This window comes from Grammomys surdaster, unplaced genomic scaffold (genome assembly GCF_004785775.1).
Source record: "Grammomys surdaster isolate TR1022 unplaced genomic scaffold, NIH_TR_1.0 126185, whole genome shotgun sequence".
In the NCBI taxonomy this organism is placed as follows: domain Eukaryota; kingdom Metazoa; phylum Chordata; class Mammalia; order Rodentia; family Muridae; genus Grammomys; species Grammomys surdaster.
Genome location: NW_021620991.1, coordinates 1,640,621 through 1,657,216, shown reverse-complemented (window position 1 = coordinate 1,657,216; position 16,596 = coordinate 1,640,621). Strand labels below are relative to the sequence as shown.

General features: G+C 51.9%; 2 protein-coding genes across 3 annotated transcripts in view; one reads left to right on the top strand and one right to left on the bottom strand.

The window, feature by feature from the left end:
* Window positions 1-4,504: 4,504 nt before the first annotated feature.
* Window positions 4,505-8,463, top strand: CUNH1orf174 (chromosome unknown C1orf174 homolog). Its single transcript, XM_028757943.1, has 4 exons — window positions 4,505-4,574; window positions 6,258-6,371; window positions 7,041-7,502; window positions 7,983-8,463. The coding sequence occupies exons 1-4, from the start codon at window positions 4,560-4,562 to the stop codon at window positions 8,082-8,084; spliced, it is 693 nt and encodes a 230-aa protein (XP_028613776.1). The 5' UTR covers window positions 4,505-4,559; the 3' UTR covers window positions 8,085-8,463.
* Window positions 8,464-8,968: 505 nt separating this feature from the next.
* Dffb (DNA fragmentation factor subunit beta) overlaps window positions 8,969-16,596 on the bottom strand; it is a 12,644-nt gene continuing 5,016 nt past the window's right edge. For both annotated transcript variants that reach the window (XM_028757996.1, XM_028757997.1), the window contains exons 5-7: window positions 15,292-15,462; window positions 14,174-14,274; window positions 8,969-10,287 (exon numbers count right to left, since the gene is read on the bottom strand). In XM_028757996.1, the coding sequence (XP_028613829.1) occupies window positions 10,029-10,287; window positions 14,174-14,274; window positions 15,292-15,462 (531 nt within the window). In that variant the 3' untranslated portion in view covers window positions 8,969-10,028. The remainder of the gene's footprint in view (window positions 10,288-14,173; window positions 14,275-15,291; window positions 15,463-16,596) is intronic.

Below are 16,596 nucleotides of genomic sequence, written 5' to 3'. Positions count from 1 at the left end.
CCAGTGAGCTGAGGCAGGAAAAGGGAGGTGGGAGTTCCTGCAGAGAGAGAGAGAGAGAGAGAGAGAGAGAGAGATTGATTGATTCTGGGAAATAGGCTTGGGGGGGTGTGACGTATTTGTCCTGGACTCTGAGAAAGAGACAGGCACCTGAAACCGAGAAGAACATACCCAGCCATGTGACATGCTTAGAATAGAGCGGATTATTGAAATAAGAGCTAGTCAGGGAACAGAGCCAAGGTTATTGGCCTAGGTATTTATTAATATAAAAGAAGCCTCAAAGTTGCTATTTTGAGAACAAAGAGGTCGGGTGGAAAACCCTAAGGCTATGGAAAACCCACAGCCACCCTGACTAGGGTGCACCAAACAGAACTGTGGGGTATTTCCAACCTTATTGCAGTAAATCTCCAACCGCAATAAGCCTGTGCAAAAACCACACAACTCAGTTATTATATTTATAAGCTGTATGCCTAGATTGGGCAGATCTACCACTACACTCATCTGTTCCCCAGCTATGAGATCCCTTGCTACTTGCTGCTTCTCCAGGCCACGTGATTCTTCCTCCATCCTTCTTGCTCTACTCTCTAAAACCTCCAGCTCCACCTTTCCCATCCACTGCCCAAACACAGGCTCCAGCCTTTATTTCACCAGAATGTGGAGAAGGTTCACATGAAATCACCTTGAGTACACGCAATCCACTCTTCCTTGGGGCAGCCCCTCTTGAGGAAGCAGAATTAACATCGTAATACAAACAACAATACCTGGGCAACTCACAACACAACCTGGCCACTTTGTTCTCCAAAATAACAACTCTGAGGCTTAATATTACACGAAGCCCAGGCCATCAGCTTTAGCGTGTTCTCAGACTAGCTCATCACTTCTCTAACCTACCTAAACTATTCTCGCACGTGGTTAATTCCCACTCCTTAGGTTTGTGCATCTTATTTCCTCCCCCCGATTGTGGCAAATCTCCCACATCTAACTCTTCCCAGAATTCCTCTCTCTCTCTTCCTGCCAAACCCTCACCTCTTATTTCCTACCTCAGCTCACTGAACATAGGCTTCTTAATTGACAAGTGGGTGCTTTTACACACCACACAAGAAATTCTCTCTACAATCCAGGTTATAGAAGGGGTGTACTGACAACTTGAAGCTGGTGGAAGGTCTTCAGCAGCTAAGTACGTTGTTAGAAGATGAGTGTACAAGCACATTACATGCAGATGAGAGATCCTAGGCTGCCACCGTGTGTGTATAGCCCAAGCCAGGCGGAGTCCCAGGCTGCTAAGCTATTCCCTGTGTTTGTCTGCCTCCCTTTGACTGAGGCAAAACTAAATCTTTGACTTTGAAGCAGAAAATATTTCACAGCAAGCCAGTATGAAGCAGAACTGGTACTTATTAAAAAAGACATTTTAAATATAGATTTTTAAGCTCAAAGATGGAGAGAAGGAACAAGGATTAGAGAGAGAGAATGGGGTGAACTTCTCTGAGAGTCTCATTATTTTTTAAGAGTTCTATACAGGCCTGACATGATAGGGCTTGGAGCTATTGTCCTCAAGGAGGTTCCTAAGGAACCTAAGTAAGATTTTGGGTGGTCCCTGAGGGCCCCTGATAAGATTATGATTGATATGGTAAAACTCTAGGTCAGAGATAAGCAGAAAAGTAGGCTACCTTTACTGTAAATGAATTGAATTGACTTCAGAGACTCTACCCAATCAAAAACAAACATACAAAAACCAGGAAAATGAATGAAACCCTTCCTTAGGTGATGTAAACCCAGGCCTTCAGCCTGATTTATTGCTAATTTAACACATGACATCATACATGAAGGGAATATTAAATCTTTGTGTCTTAGTTAGGGCTTTACTGCTGTGAACAGACACCATGACCAAAGCAATTCTTATAAGGACAACATTTAATTGGGGCTGGCTTACAGGTCAGAGGTTCAGTCCATTCTTAATCCAAGAAGGAGCATGGCAGCATCCAAGCAGACATGGGGCTGGAGGAGTTGAGAGTTCTACCTCCTGTTCCAAAGGCAGCTAGCAGAAGACTGACTTCCATTCAGCTAGGATGAGGGTCTCAAAGCCCATGCACACAGTGACACACCTACTCAAACAGGACCACACCTTCTCATGGTGCCACTGTAAGATTCTGACAAGACTTAGCTTACCGGGGACCTCCTAAGTGAACAACGCTGAGCCGGGGATTGATGCAAAAGCAAGAGGAATTTTATTGTTCCTGCATGCTGAGGTCATCCTGCAGCTTGTTCAGTGAGACTTTATATGGTTTTTAGGGAAACAGCAGCTAGGCACAATATGATTGGCAGAACAGTGTGACTTTTAAACCGGTTGGTCTTTAGGGAATGAGGTGACAAGGACTTCCCTTGTCTGTGGAATGTGTCCAAGTGCTCTGGTCCTTCCCCACCTGCAGGTCAGTCCCTAACCCCTGTGGTCTGAGGAATGTTAATTAGCCTCTCCCTTCCGGAGGGAAGGGGTGCCTAAGTGTTCTATGGCCTTTCTCTTCTAGGAGGGGTTTTCCAAAGTTCCTGAGCTGACCTCTTCACCATCCCCTGGGCCGAGTGTATACAAACCTTCACACTGTCACCAGCAATCACAGGAAATGTGTGTGGTACTGGGTTCCCCTTCTCACTACCAAGTGGCTTCAGTCAGACTCCAAGGGGCTCCTCTCCCTTCTAATACCCTCATAATTTCCCATGCCTTTGTGTCCTGTCTTAAGAAAACATGGGATCCAGCAACGGGAGAGGCCCTCATAGAGGGAGCAAGGCGCCACGTGGTCCATCTGAGTTCTCCAATCCAGACTTACAGAAGAAGTGCTGGCTGGATGTGCCCAGTAAGAGAACAATGTCAGAACCACCCAGGGAAGCAACTGAGGGAACGTCTGACATTCCCATCCTATCTGGGAGTGAGGGGACAAGTCAGTATAACTATGTTCAGTGTGAGAACTTGTCACTATTGCAGAGAACATGGGTTCAGTTCCCAGCACCCACACGCGGCTAGCACACATCCATAACTCCAATTCCAGGGAACCCAGAGCCATTGTATGACCTCCGGGAACTTCAGGCACACACGTGGTGCAGACACGTATGCAGGCAAAACATACTTACAGTAAAGTAAATTTTAAATAAAATTAAAACAAAGCAAGGCCATGAGTCTTTTGGAGTGTTAGCTTTGGAGCAGTACATCTGACTGACACCAACCCCAAAGCCCGACAGAAGCAGGAACTGGCTGCCCCTGAGTACACTGAAGGACAGAGAGAAATCACTGTCCTTGCTTAGAATTAACAACAGTGATGACCTGGCAGGTTCCTTGTGTCACAGCGCACGGTGGTTTTTAATGGCTGGCTGTGATTATATTAATTTCCTTTCCAATGGATTTCCTGCCAGTCACACATCTGCCAGTCCCCTTCCAAGCATCGGGAGAAGTAATGGTGAAGACGCACGAGGCTGAGGAGGAGGGAACACCAACCAGGAAGGTGAGCGGAGGGCACCAGCATGCTGAAGCAGCAAGGAGCTTGGCTCCCTGCCCAAAGCCTAATCTACCAGCAGCCTGATCCGTCCATCTGTAATACTTAGTGGGGTTTTTCTGAAGACGGAGGAGCCTACGCAGCTCTGCAGTGCAGACAGGGTCTTGACACGCTTGTCTCCTTTACTGCACCGGAGAGAGGAGCGGGCTTGGAGAGAGCTGGTCAGGGAGAGCAGAGGATGTGAAGGACTTCCAGGATGTGAGGAGAACCCTAGAGCAGTTTACTCTCCAGCCTCCGGGGTTTCACCCTTAAGATGTCAAATCAGAGATGGTTCATTTTCTGAGTCCTGCCACCAGAATTCTCAGTCCAGGATGTCAGGCGGGACCAGAGGCTGAGGCCAAAGGTTTCGTGTGTATTTGAAGCCAACTATAATATGTATCATCATCATTATCATTATATTTTTTTATATTTATTTGAGAAGGGGGATAAGCGTGTCAACCTCAGGGGCGGAGTGTCAGTCTTATCAGAGGATACCTAGCAAAGAGTCTGCTCTCTCTTCCCACCATGTGAGTCTTGGGGTCACAGTCGGACTGTCAGAAGCCCGCAGAGGACAGAGCTAGGCCCTTGCGGCCCATCGGACACCTCCCTCGGGGTGAAGGGGAACCCGAGCTGATGGCAGTCGCTCGCTGCCGGGCGGGAAGAGCCTGAGAGCAGAGAGCGGAGGCCTGCAGCGAGGCAGCCGCCCTTCTCAAACATGGCGGCGACAGGGGCCTCAGGGATGTGCCCTTTCCAAACATGGCGGGCATCCGCGCGGAGGAAGCGCCCCATTCCCAACCTGGCGGGAACCTCGGCCAGCTTCCGGCGCTCCGCCCGCGGCTGGCCATCCGGGAGGCGCTCGCCGCCCGCTTTCCGAGGGGAACCGGCTTCGCGGTGGGCACGCGGGCGGGAGACGCCGACCCGCGATTGGTCGCGTGGCGATGACGTCAGACGCCGCGGCGCCACACGCACGCACATGCGCGCGCGCGCGCTCAGAGCCGCGCGTTGGAGACTCGGCGGAGGAGCGTTAGGCCCGGGCGCTCACTCATGAGGAGCAGGAAGGTGAGGGGGCCCCCCGCAGGCGGGGTGCGCGCCGCCGAGCCGCACTCTCCCCGGGGAGCCGGCGGGGGGCGGGCGCCTCTCGGCCTCGAGCTCCGCCCCTTACTCCCCTCCGGCCCCGGGGCGGGTGGGGGAGAGCAGGAGACGTGCCCCTCCTCCCACCCCAGGCGCGGGGCTCCAGGCTCGCTCCCCGGGTGGGCTGCTGCCCGGGCTTCCTGTCTCCCCCGCGCTCTGCCGTCAGATGGGCGGGCTGCAGCTCACCGAACTCAGCCAAGCCCCCGTGTCGTACGTGACCTGGCCTGAGGACAGGCAGTGCGACGGATGAGCGGGTGACTGGGACCTAAACTAGCCCCAGCCGCAGAGGGCCTCCGGCCTGAAGTGTGTCTGCCGTCCACCGCTGGCCAGAGTCCAGGCTGACGTCCCTGCCTCTTGCTTGCGATGCGCGGGCGTTTGCGTGTGGCGTGGTTGACGGTTGCTGTCCCTCCTCTGCATAAGGAGACTTTATTATGGTTTAATAGTGCTACTTCTTTGCTCGCCTCGATTCCAGTGAGACACAGGAGGGCCTGACTCTTGTCTCTCTCCTCTTAGTGTTAGCCGTCTGTTGACAGTGCAGCCTTGCAATCCGTACTTTACCATCTGCATTCACGTCCTCAGTCCCGCAAGGGCCCCTCGGACCCAACCCCTTTGTTACTGCCTGCCCTGTTGCTGGCATGTATGTTGCCTCTTTTGCCTTCTGAGAGAAGTGTGTTTAGGATATTTTATATAGGGGCTTTCCTTAGGGGGCAGAGGTTGCCTCTGTGTGTGCCTCAGTTACTGATGGGGTCATTAGCTTCAACTAGGACTCCCAGTGGTTAAAGCAACAATCCCCAGTTTGCATCTGGAAATTCCTTTATACTTGCCTTCATCTTACAGGACAGGTTTTCAGGGTGTGGAGTGTTCTCACCGTGGTTCACACTGTTTCTGCAGAGTAGGGAGTTGTTTCTTAACGGTTCTTCCAGGGTTAGAAAGAACTGTCCCAGGAGGTGATCTGTCTTCCTCCCCCTCCTGTGTCACAGAGATGATCTGTCCACTTGGAGCTGAGTTTGTTAGTTAAGCTTAGACACATAGGTTACTGTTTTCAATAAGCAGGAGGTTTTCGGCCATTCTGTCTTCAAATACCTTTTATGCTTTCCTTCTTTCTGGTTGTCCTTAAATGTCTGCTGGTACGTAAGGTAAGGCCAGCGTAGGCTGCCTAGGGAGTTCTTGGTCAGCTGGGGTAATAAGAGGCAGTTGTGTGTGATGGCAACAGGTTGTAACCCCAGGACAGACATATTATGCAGTCAAGATCTATCAGAGTAATTTAATGAAACTGACTCAGAAAGAAAATAAAGGGGTGGGGCTGGGAATGCAACAGTTGGGTGCTTGCCTGGCATGCGTGAAACTGGCATGCATGATAGTTGTTTCCTTGCACTGTTTGGGTCCTAGCAGTTGAACACACGTCCTCAGTCCTTGTGGCAAGTTCCCTTTCCCACTGAGTCATCTGATGCTCAATCCTGTGTCTAGTTGGGTTGAACCAGCTTGGGGCGTAGCCATCTTTGCTTGCAGATGAGGGAGCGTGGATAGCTTTAGCACTGAGCTGAGGACCCACAACAGCTCTGGGCTGGCATTCCGACATAAGCATGCTCTCTGAGCTTCAGTCTTGTCTAGCTCACAGGTGGAGTGCGAGCCTCAGCGCGCCTTCGGGCCCGAAGTTACTCTTCAGCCAGCTTGGCCTCTGCCAGAGACGCCACCAGCTCCACGTCTGCCAAAACAACATGTCTGGTGAGCATCCTTACCAAGAACACCAAGGCTACAGTGTCACTCCGAGATGTGTTGTGTGAGATAGAAGCTGCTGCTGTGTACATCTTGGGAGACATTCTAGAGTCTGTGGCAGTGCCGTGACTGCGGTCACAGAAGGGAGAGCTTTGCAGTACAGCTGATTTCCTGGCCTTTGTGCACCAGGCATGTGTGTGTGTGGAAGTGTGCTAGTGACTCAGGCCCTGAGGCACAGCTTTGACCAACCGTGTGAGTCTTTTACCTGCTTCCCTCCTGGAGCTGAGAGAACAGTCAGGCACAAGGCAAGGACTGTCCTTGGTCTGCTGTACATCACTGCAGCTGCCCAGTCAAGGACTCTCGGCCCTAATTCAGTGCTTATAATTTTGGCAGCGGCACCTTTGTGCTCTTAAGCTTCCTTGCTTGTTCCTATGATGAGTTTAAAGTAAGCAACCTTGCACTTTAGGAAGGGGAGACCTGGGAACACAGCCTGCTGGAGTGGTGCTCTGGAGTCCTGGGCCTCCAATCTGCTCTGCCCCTCAGCAGCAGAACACACAGGACTAGTGGCCTCAGCACACCTGTGTCCCAGGTGGAGGAGTGAGAGTCTCTGGGACTGTGAGCCCTGTGCCTCTGCTGGATGGGTCTGCTTTTCTCTTACATTTTCTTTTTCCTTGGCAGGCTTCCTCATCACACAAGGCTACGGACAGACGGACTTCCAAAAAGTTCAAGCATGACAAAGGTCACCTTGTGAAGGCAGAATTACAAAGAGTTGACCCGAAGAGTGACATTTCTTCTTTGCCAAAAGTGGTCCCTGTGGCCCCTTGTGAAAATAGGCTTGCAGAGGACAGTGCGGAGGCTGCTGTTGCTGCACCGGAGAGCAGAGCGCCTCCTCAGGGCTGCTCCAAGCCTGTGAGTGAGGAGCCCTCAGCAAAGGTTGAAAATGGCCTGCCCATAGAACCCAGCAGTGTTGCTGCAGCTCAGGAGCCTGATGACAGTTCTGCCAGACAGGCAGAGCCTGTGCCCAGGACAGAGGAGGTGCGGGCATCTGTGCTTCAGATGGACAGCAGTGTCTTTCTAGATGATGACAGCAACCAGCCCATGCCTGTGAGTCGCTTCTTCGGGAATGTTGAGCTTATGCAGGTGAGTACTGCCTCCTGCCTCTCCTGCAGTTCCTGAGCACCAAACCACAGCTCCCCGCTCCCACTCTGTTGTGTGCCCGTGACACACAACACAAAAGGTGAACATAAATTAATCACGTTAATGCAAGGAACCCTGAGCTGTGTATGGTGCACCTGCCCCTCAGGCTCACAAGCTGGGAAGCAGCTCAGTTTGAAAGGCTGAGAAGGTAGGGTCCCTGGCTTCAGCCCCCTCAGTGTGTCTTGGACCGCCACAAGGTTAGGAATTCAGATCCGTGATTTCCTAAACATGTGACCATGTCTGTTGCTATCTCTTGTTTGGAGTATAGCAGCTTTGTTACCAAGGGACCGGTGCCTAGACAGACTTCCTGTGTCTGCAACAGGCCTGCTCTGCAGAGCCCTGAACAGACTGTAGCCAGATAATGGATGTGGGTGCCCTGGCAATCTCACTGAAGACTGAAGTCATGTTTTCTTCCTCTCTAAGGATCTGCCACCAGCCTCTTCGTCTTGTCCTTCCATGAGCAGACGAGAATTCAGAAAAATGCACTTCAGAGCCAAAGATGACGAGGACGACGCCGAGGGGTAGAGCAGCGGGGACTGTGCCGCCAGCTTAAGATTCTGTATGGCATCAAGAGGACACCCTCTTAACTGAGCGCAGATTTGACATGAATGTCACTGGTACAGACGCCCAGACACACTGCCGCTGTCACTGCTGTGCGCACATCTCCTTCCAGACACACCACGCTGGCACGGGGTCTGGGCAGTGGGAACAAGGAGAATTCCCTGAGCGCTTTGGTGTTTGGTAACAAGCTTACTTTCCATGCCAAACTGACCACTGGAGATGAGTTCTGTTTCTTCTGGAAGGACTCCTGTTTGTGAGTGAAGCTAACCATTTTACCCTGTAGTTTTTGCAAAGTATATATGAGAAGGAAATAAAATATATTTTGAAAATACTTTTAAGGAAATACTGTGTTCCCAAAACTGTCATTTCAAATATTTGAGAGTTGAGAGCTATAATGAACTGTGTCCTGGGCTGGGAGCACTCGTGAGGCCTGTTAGCAAGCAGGAAAGGCAAGGCCCTTGGTACAGGCCTTGACCAGGAGTTGGGGTGACAGCCCCTGCCCTGCTCTGCTGGATAGAGGCTACCCAGGAGGGCACTGGGAATTGAACTTGGCTCCTATGCAAGAGCAACAAGTGTTCCAGGCCTATAAGGAGTTTGCAGTTCTGCTCCTGTTAAGACAGACCTGCCCTCCCACCCCCCTCAGATAACACACACACACACACACACACACACCAAACTTCAGACAGCCCAGTAAGACAAGCAACTGGGTCCTCTTGAGAGCTCCACCTGGCTGCCTGGGGCACTGCCATGCCATCTCTGTGAAGATGGACTCACCTGTTCAATTTCTGCCTACTGCTATCTCACCCATAGCCCCATCTTCCTCAATATGTTCAAACTTGTTTGATATGTCTATTTTATAAACACTTTATTGTTTTTCTGATTACATGGCAAATATAAAAATCCAAACATTACAAAATGTATAAAATGCCCATTTCAAAAATAAACTCAGGCTGGGTATGGTAGCACACACCTTTAATCCCAGCACTTGGGAGCCAGAGGCTGGCTGGTCTTTATAGTGAGCTCTGGGCCAGCCAGAGCTACACAGTGAAACCTGGTCTCAGAGAAAAAGAAGAATGAAGTATTCTAAAACACATGATGTAGGAGATGCTACTTGGTGATCAGTCATCCCTGCTGAATCCCCCAGGATTACTGCTTTCACCGAGTGGCATTTCTGCAGACTGTCTCTGTGCACATGCTGACACGCACTTATAAAACCAAATACCAGGTGTGGTGGTGCATACCTGGAGTCCCAGCTCTAGAGATGAGGCAGGAGGATCATGAGTTCAAGGTCATTCCCTGAATGGGTAAAGTCACCTGTGCTTTTAACAGCTTCCTATTTCTCCACATGAAAGTTTAAACGGGCTCCAATCGTGCGTGCACACATGTATCAGTGTTGAGTCGTGAAATTCATGACAGCCAGTATTTAACCCATTAAAAACTTGTTTCACGTGGCTCAAGATGATGCCACAGTCAGCTGTTCCCACCAGGGGACATCTGGAAGGCTTCCCACCTTCTGCCATTTTAAACAGTCCAGCAGAGAAGGCCCTGCATGTTCGTTATGAAATGCAAACATTTACCCGAGGAGCACCATTTCTTCCAGAGGCATAGAGTCCGAGCTGCCATCTGAAGTAGGAATAGAGGCCATAAAAGCTCAGCACTGACCAGCACCCCCATACACATCACAGTGGCCAGGCTCAGCCCTGGGGCCATGAGCATGAAGACCCTGCCACAGGAACACAATGAGCACCATCGCTGTCCTCTGCACACTGGGCTGTCAGAGGCTGGGGAAGCATACTGGGAAGGCACACAAATCGGATCCGTTGGAAAGACTCCTGAAGACTTTCCTGGAACCTTCTGGAGTGACAAGGCATTACCAATGCCATTACCTCACAGAGGGCACGGCACGTGTCACTGGCGCCTCCGAGCCGGGTGCTTCCGAGCGGGGCGCTTCCGAGCAGGCTGCTTCCTCTTGGATCCCGTCTGAGGCAGATAGATTCTGCTGCAGTCACACTGCAGCTGGTGTGTGGTCTTCTTGTGGCAGGCGATGTGCACCAGCTTCAGGTTCTCGGCAGTGAAGAGCAGGCTGTAGAAGTACTCCCAGTTCACTTCCCTCCCATCCCGGATCGCCTCCGCCAGCGTGGGGACCACCGTGCGCTTCTTCTCTATTCTGCCAAGTCAGGGAGAGACAGCCATTCTGCTGTGAGTGCCACACACCACGGGGTGCCGTGCACTCTCCCGCTCCTTGTCTGTGGACGAAGTGTCTACCATGACAGACAGCCGTTGGCTTTTTCGTTAACATGACACAAGCTAGGGTCACCTCAACTGAGAGAATGACGTTATCAGATCCGTGTGCATGAAAGGCTGAAACATCTATTGATTAATGATTGATTGCTGTGGGAGGGTCAGCTCACTGTGGGTGGTGCCACCCCTGGGCTGATGGCCCTGGGCTGGATAAAAAGCAGGCTTGAGCAGGCCAGAGTACTCCATGGGCTCTGCATCAGTTCCTGCCTTGAGCTGCTGTCCTGACTCCCCTTCATGACTGACTGACTGCAAGCTTTACGGTGAAATAAACCCTCTCCTCCCCAGGTTGTTCTTGGTCAGTGTTTTATCACATCAATAGAAACCCTAAGACCTGAAGGTGTGAGGACCCTGAAGATTCACAAGCCCAGAAGGGCAGTGACCTCGAAATGGACAGGACTTGGGGATGAGTCATCGGAGGAGCCCAGCACCATGCTTCGTAGGCTGCTGACACTAGCCCATCCCTGACAAGGGCCACGGGGGAGCACAGTCAGTGCTCAGAGTCCAGCGCAAGCAATGCTGCTTGTCTTACTTTGCAAACTTGAGAAGTGGACACCGCTTACCATACTGAAAAGAATGCAGGAAAGCCAGGCCAAGGTCCCTCGAGTGCCACTCAATGGAGCCAAGCTTCATGTGTGAGCGCTTGTCAGCGCCTGCTGACTCCTGTTTGTTCCTGTACCCATTTTACGGAGCTGCCCACAGACGCCCAGGCCTGTGTCTCCCACAGACACGTGGGCCGAGTAAGTACGTATGGCCAATGTGACACAGAAATGGCAAGCAAAAACAGTGTTGTTACTTCAGAACCACTGAAACTGGGGCGTCCACAGGGAACAAACGCAGATTGACTCTGCAGGGACACTGACAGGCCACAAAAGAAAATTGGTCACCAAAGAGAAATTCGGGTCCAAACACAGTCCCAAGAATGGCCAAGAGGAAGGCAAACCTCCTCCCCCACATTTATCTCCTCAAAGCTCTGGAGCCTGGGACTCCGTTGCACAGTGGTCTGATCTGCTCAGGGCCCACTTCCTGGCTTGTCCTTGTACAACGATGAGAATGTCCCCATGTTTCTCCCACTCGCAAGAACATCTGCTCTCACTGGATTCCTCCACTCCCTAATGACCTCACTTTACCTTAACTGTCTCCCAAAGGACCCATCTCCAGATGCGGTCTCATTGGGTGACAGTTGCAGTATGTCTGGGGTAGGAGGGACCATAACTGAGTCCACAGCAGGAAGTTACCCCAAAACAGCAGCATGGAGCCAGAGAGTATAAGCAGAGCCAGCATTAAAGAGAGTGGGTGGCAAGAAGGTCCCAGAATCCCCACAGGAATCCAAGAGACTGCAGAGGAGAATCAGAACTCTCCAGAATGGAAGACAAGTCATGGCAGAGCCAAAAGTTAAGGTTTGTCCCTGGTGTTCCCTTGATTCCTGGGGAATCAAGCCAGTCTCCACTGGAGAGGTAGAACGCTGACTGACAGCAGCTCCAAGGCAGACGCCAGGAAACAGTGATCGGTCTCCCTCACGGAGTGCTCAGGGGACCTAGATGCCTGTGATCCCAGACTCAGTGTGAAGCAGACCCTCTCCAGCACTCAGTGTAGAAGTGGCAAGAGGGAGTTCATCCTCAGGCCCCCCTTACAGGAGCGCTAGGACCACTCATTAGCAACTCGGAGCAGGATCAGGGAGATACAGCCAGGTAGCAGTGAGCAGGAGTGGGAGATGTAAGTAGGTTCTGACCGTGACGACATCACCATTGTGCAAGCTCAAGGTCAGGTGGGACAACGCTGAGGAAAGAGCCCCAGAAGAGAGAGGTGACAGGCGGGCCCAGGACACACAGTGAGACCAGGCATACAGGAGGCACAGCAAATGGCAAAAGAGATGAATTCAAACCCACTTATTCATGCAACAAAATATTGAGCAGATGCTGAACAGCCACTATGTCTAGACACCGGGACAAGGGAGCAGTGCAGGAGAGTCTCAGTTAGACAAGACAAAAGGCAGGGTGCTGTCGCTAATGTGCTAACACGAGACGCCCTCTATGACGGTAACAGAAACCCAGCCAAGGGAAGGTGAGACAGAAAACAAGGAGGACGTGGAGAATCCTGGCCTCTTACAGGTAGCAGAGCCCAGAAAGGATGAGCAGACAGACAGACAGACAGACAGACAACAAGACCTGCCAAAGACACATCAGAACAGGCGGCCACCCTGATCTGGAAACACTAACCTCAGGAGCAGCTGGACACATGTAGCCTTCAGCAGATGTTTAAAACACAAGAGACGAATCTAGAGAACAAAGAGAAAGCCCAAAGGAGCAGAAACTCGGAGTGAAAATAAAAGCCATCACTCCTGCTGCCGACAACGGGGGCGAACAGATGCCTCTGCACCTGCAGGAGGAATCGCAGGATCTGTGCACACTGGGGCCTGGTCTTCTAGGGCTCACCACAGCCACCCCATTTGGCTGTGATAAAAGATACCGGAAATGCCTCACAAATACAGCAACAACATCTGTCACACAGGCAGTCGTGAGGGAATTAGTGCCCAGGACAAAAGTAAACAACAAGCAAAGCAAGCAGCCTGCAAGCTGTGACAGTGGACAGCCACAGAGCCCTTGGCCTCCCCAGGACCAGGAATCAAAACAAAAGCAGCCAAGTGGGTACCCACCTCAGGCAGGAGAATGCAGAAGCACAGTGACACCAAGTGGTGGTGAGGACAGGAAGGGACTTTACGGTCACATGAACTCAACAGCCAGAAAAGGCTGGAAATACTCTGAAGAGGACCACAGGCATTAATTCCCCCAAAGAGACTGGAGGTCAGAGCCAGGGCAGTCTCTCATCTGGAGTGTGTACCGGACCTCCCAGACACCCCCGTGATGCTGGGTGGACCTGGGTCTGATTGCATTTCTCACCAGCTCTGGATGCAGCCAGTCCACAGATCACACTGTCGGGCGTGGAACTGGGAAATAACGTTTCATCTCAGAGCGTCTATCCCAGCCTTGGATAGGCATGAGTTCTCAGAATGGCCGTAAATGCCCAGCAGGTGAATAAACAGAGTCTTCAAAAAGTGAAGGAGTGTGTGCTGTTCGCCTGAGCTGTGTGGGAAGACGGACCAGTGTAGAGCCAGAGAGCACAGTACCCGGGTAAGTGCACACACCTGGGGAAAGGTTGCGTTACATTAATGGGGCATTAACGAAGCATATTTCATTCAGGACAGTGCTGTCCCTGGCATCAGGCATCAGGGACGGAGCACTAGGCACAGAGGGTCTTCAGCTACAATCACTTTTTACATGCCTTGAATTACTCTGATACCAAGAGTCGGGTAGCTGTTTTGGGGTACTTGGAACGCTTTGCCTTCATAAAGCAAGGTCAAGGGTAGTTAGAGTCAAGAGGGTACCACAGCTCCAGAAACACAGTGCTGCCCCACATGAGACTGCAGCTTGCCCAGCTATGAGACTGTCCTGCTGGCCCTGCCCTCCCACACCACAGCCCTGGAGCTCACTGTGGTTCAAACACACAGCAACAGCCTCTTAGGGACCAAAACTGGGCCATGAAGAGCCAGGCCACCACATCCACCCAAAGACAGCGGCTAGAGGGGAGACGGACAGCTGGTAGGACGGTAGCATCTCTCCAGAACCCTTTCTGTCCCTGGGCCTGAACCACACAGGTGTAGCATGCCAGACCTCAGGTGCCTGAGCAGGGACTGGAGCCCACGATGCTGTGTTAGTTCTGGTTAGTGAACTTGAATTTCGGTGACATACACTTACATATGATCCAGGTTCCAGGTACTGAAGAGGATCCGGCTCTCCCTGTTGCCATAGGGGTTGATAGAATGCTTGGAAAGGCAGCTCTCCAGGTCAAAGGGGCCCTGCAGAGAGCAAGGACAGGCGTTGGAAAGACGCGAGTGAGGACCCTTACTGCTCTCCTCCCAGCCATCGAGCTTGCTAAGGAACTGGTCCCACGAGTCGTTTAGTTCACGAACAGACGTTTGAACAGCCAGTGTCAGCACCTATATCCCCAGCACTGGGAGGGAGGCAAAGGCAGGAGGATTTACACTCAGGCCAGGGAGGTGGCTCAGGAGGAAGAAGTGCCTGCCACACAAGCCTGAGAACCAGGTAAAAGCCAGGTGTGGTCTAGCCTCTGACCACACTCAAGCTGTGGCATGTGCACGTTCTCACACACAAACCTTATACACATATACACAAAAAAAATGAAATACTAAGTCAGCCTCAACTACATGGTAAGACTCCATCTTCACAAAATAAAACTGTTTGCTGTTCGGTAGAGATTGAAATTTCTCTCTTTGGGGCTGGAAAGACAGTGATGAAGAAGCTCTTCAGTGATGAAGAGCTCTGGCTGTTCTCCTGGGGGACCTGGGTGTGACTCCCAGTGCCACTTGTGGCTCATATAACCACCTGTAACTTCAGTTCCAGGGGATCTGACACCCTCTCTGGCCTCCACAAGGCACCAGGCACATATGTGCATGGACATACACACAGGCAAGACACCCAAACATAAACATCTTTTTAACTGTCCTTGGAATTCTACCTGCCCCCTGCCATACTATCACCCCTGATCTTCCTCTGAGCTTCCAAAAGATGAAAGCATTTCCGTCCCTGTCACTAGAGACACTGTCTTTTTCTAGGTGCCTCTACACTGGAACAGACCTGCTATTCCCAGCATGCTCCTGTGCTCCTACAATACCACACACTACCACCCCAACGATTACACACCACCATCCCCACCTTCCTTTCGCACTTTGACAGTGAAGGACACCAGCATCTCCTGTTGGGTCAGTGGCTGACCGTCCTCCCTGCCTCCTACCCCAGGAGGGCTATGTTCAACAGTACTCTTAGTGGCCCCAGAACAAAGGGCACAGGCTTACCTGGCAGGAGAACCAGCCTTCTGGGGTACAAAGGCGGCTGCTGGCCTCTGCACCTCGGTCAAAATAGCTGCCGTTGTATTGCACGGACTTGAGCTTCTGGCACATGGAGCTGACGACATGCAGGTACTCTTCTCGAGCCGCTGCATCTACCATAGAGGTGTAAGCGCTCACCTGCAAGACAGCCAGAGGCATCACCGAGCCTGAGGCATGCCCTGCCCATGCCCTCACACCTGCATTCAGTTACCAACCTACACCAAACATCGGTCGCCGGGAACCCGCTCCAGCCCAGGCTTACAATGAGAGCGTCTGGCCACTCACTGCACAACTATCACTGCCTAGGAAAACCATTCTGGCCCCACGAGATGGATCAAGACAACAATTCGATCCATCAGGCTGGGAGAATAAAAACAAGAACAGGCCAAGCAGAGTGGTACACATCTGCAATTCCAGCACTTGGGAGGCTGACGTAGAAGGATTGAAAGGGTTAGCCTGGTCTACATAGCAAGCTCCTGTCTGGGGAAAAAAAAATATTAAGATCATATAGGTCAGCAGAAGCAGGGTTCCCTCTGCTCAGGAGAGCGGCTCAGATATAAAGGCCACAGTCTCTGCAGCCTGCAGGTAGGTATCAGATCAAGACATAGACAATGTTAGGTCACGGTGGGGCAGGCACCAAGGCTACAGAACACAGGGCACGAGAACATTAGCAGCCGTGTCACAGGGATAGCACATGGCACCTCTAGTGTCCCCCTGCAGCACTTTCTACCTGCCAGTGAATGAGGAGCCTTACATGAAAACAGACAGCGAAGGCCAAGCTGACCCCACTCTAGGAGGCAGAGGAGGAAAAGTAGAAGGTTTCAAAACAAACAGAGCCCACCCCTGCTGTTCCAGCTGCCTAGCTGGCCATTCGGGCCTCTGCTGGCCCCACACCTGCCACTTCAGCTGCCTGGCTGGCCACTCGGGCCTCTGTTGGCCCGTGCCAAGCTTTAGTTACAGTCCAGCAAACTCAAGCTCTGTGTATTCTCTCGGCCCTCCTGTCTGCCTGGGTTTGGCTCCCACCACCTAGAAGCAGGACAGTCAGGCATGGGACACCCTGTCTGGCACAGTACATGCAGATCTATCTCCAGCATGGAGGACAGCTAACAGATATGAAAGCTCAGGGCAGTGCCACAGCATGTGCCCAGTGCAGACACAGCCTGGGAACCTAGCAGGCCCAGTGCAGACACAGCCTGAGAGCCCAGCAGGCCCAGTGCTGACACATCCTGAGAGCCCAGCAGGCCCAGTGCAGACACAGCCTGAGAGCCCAGC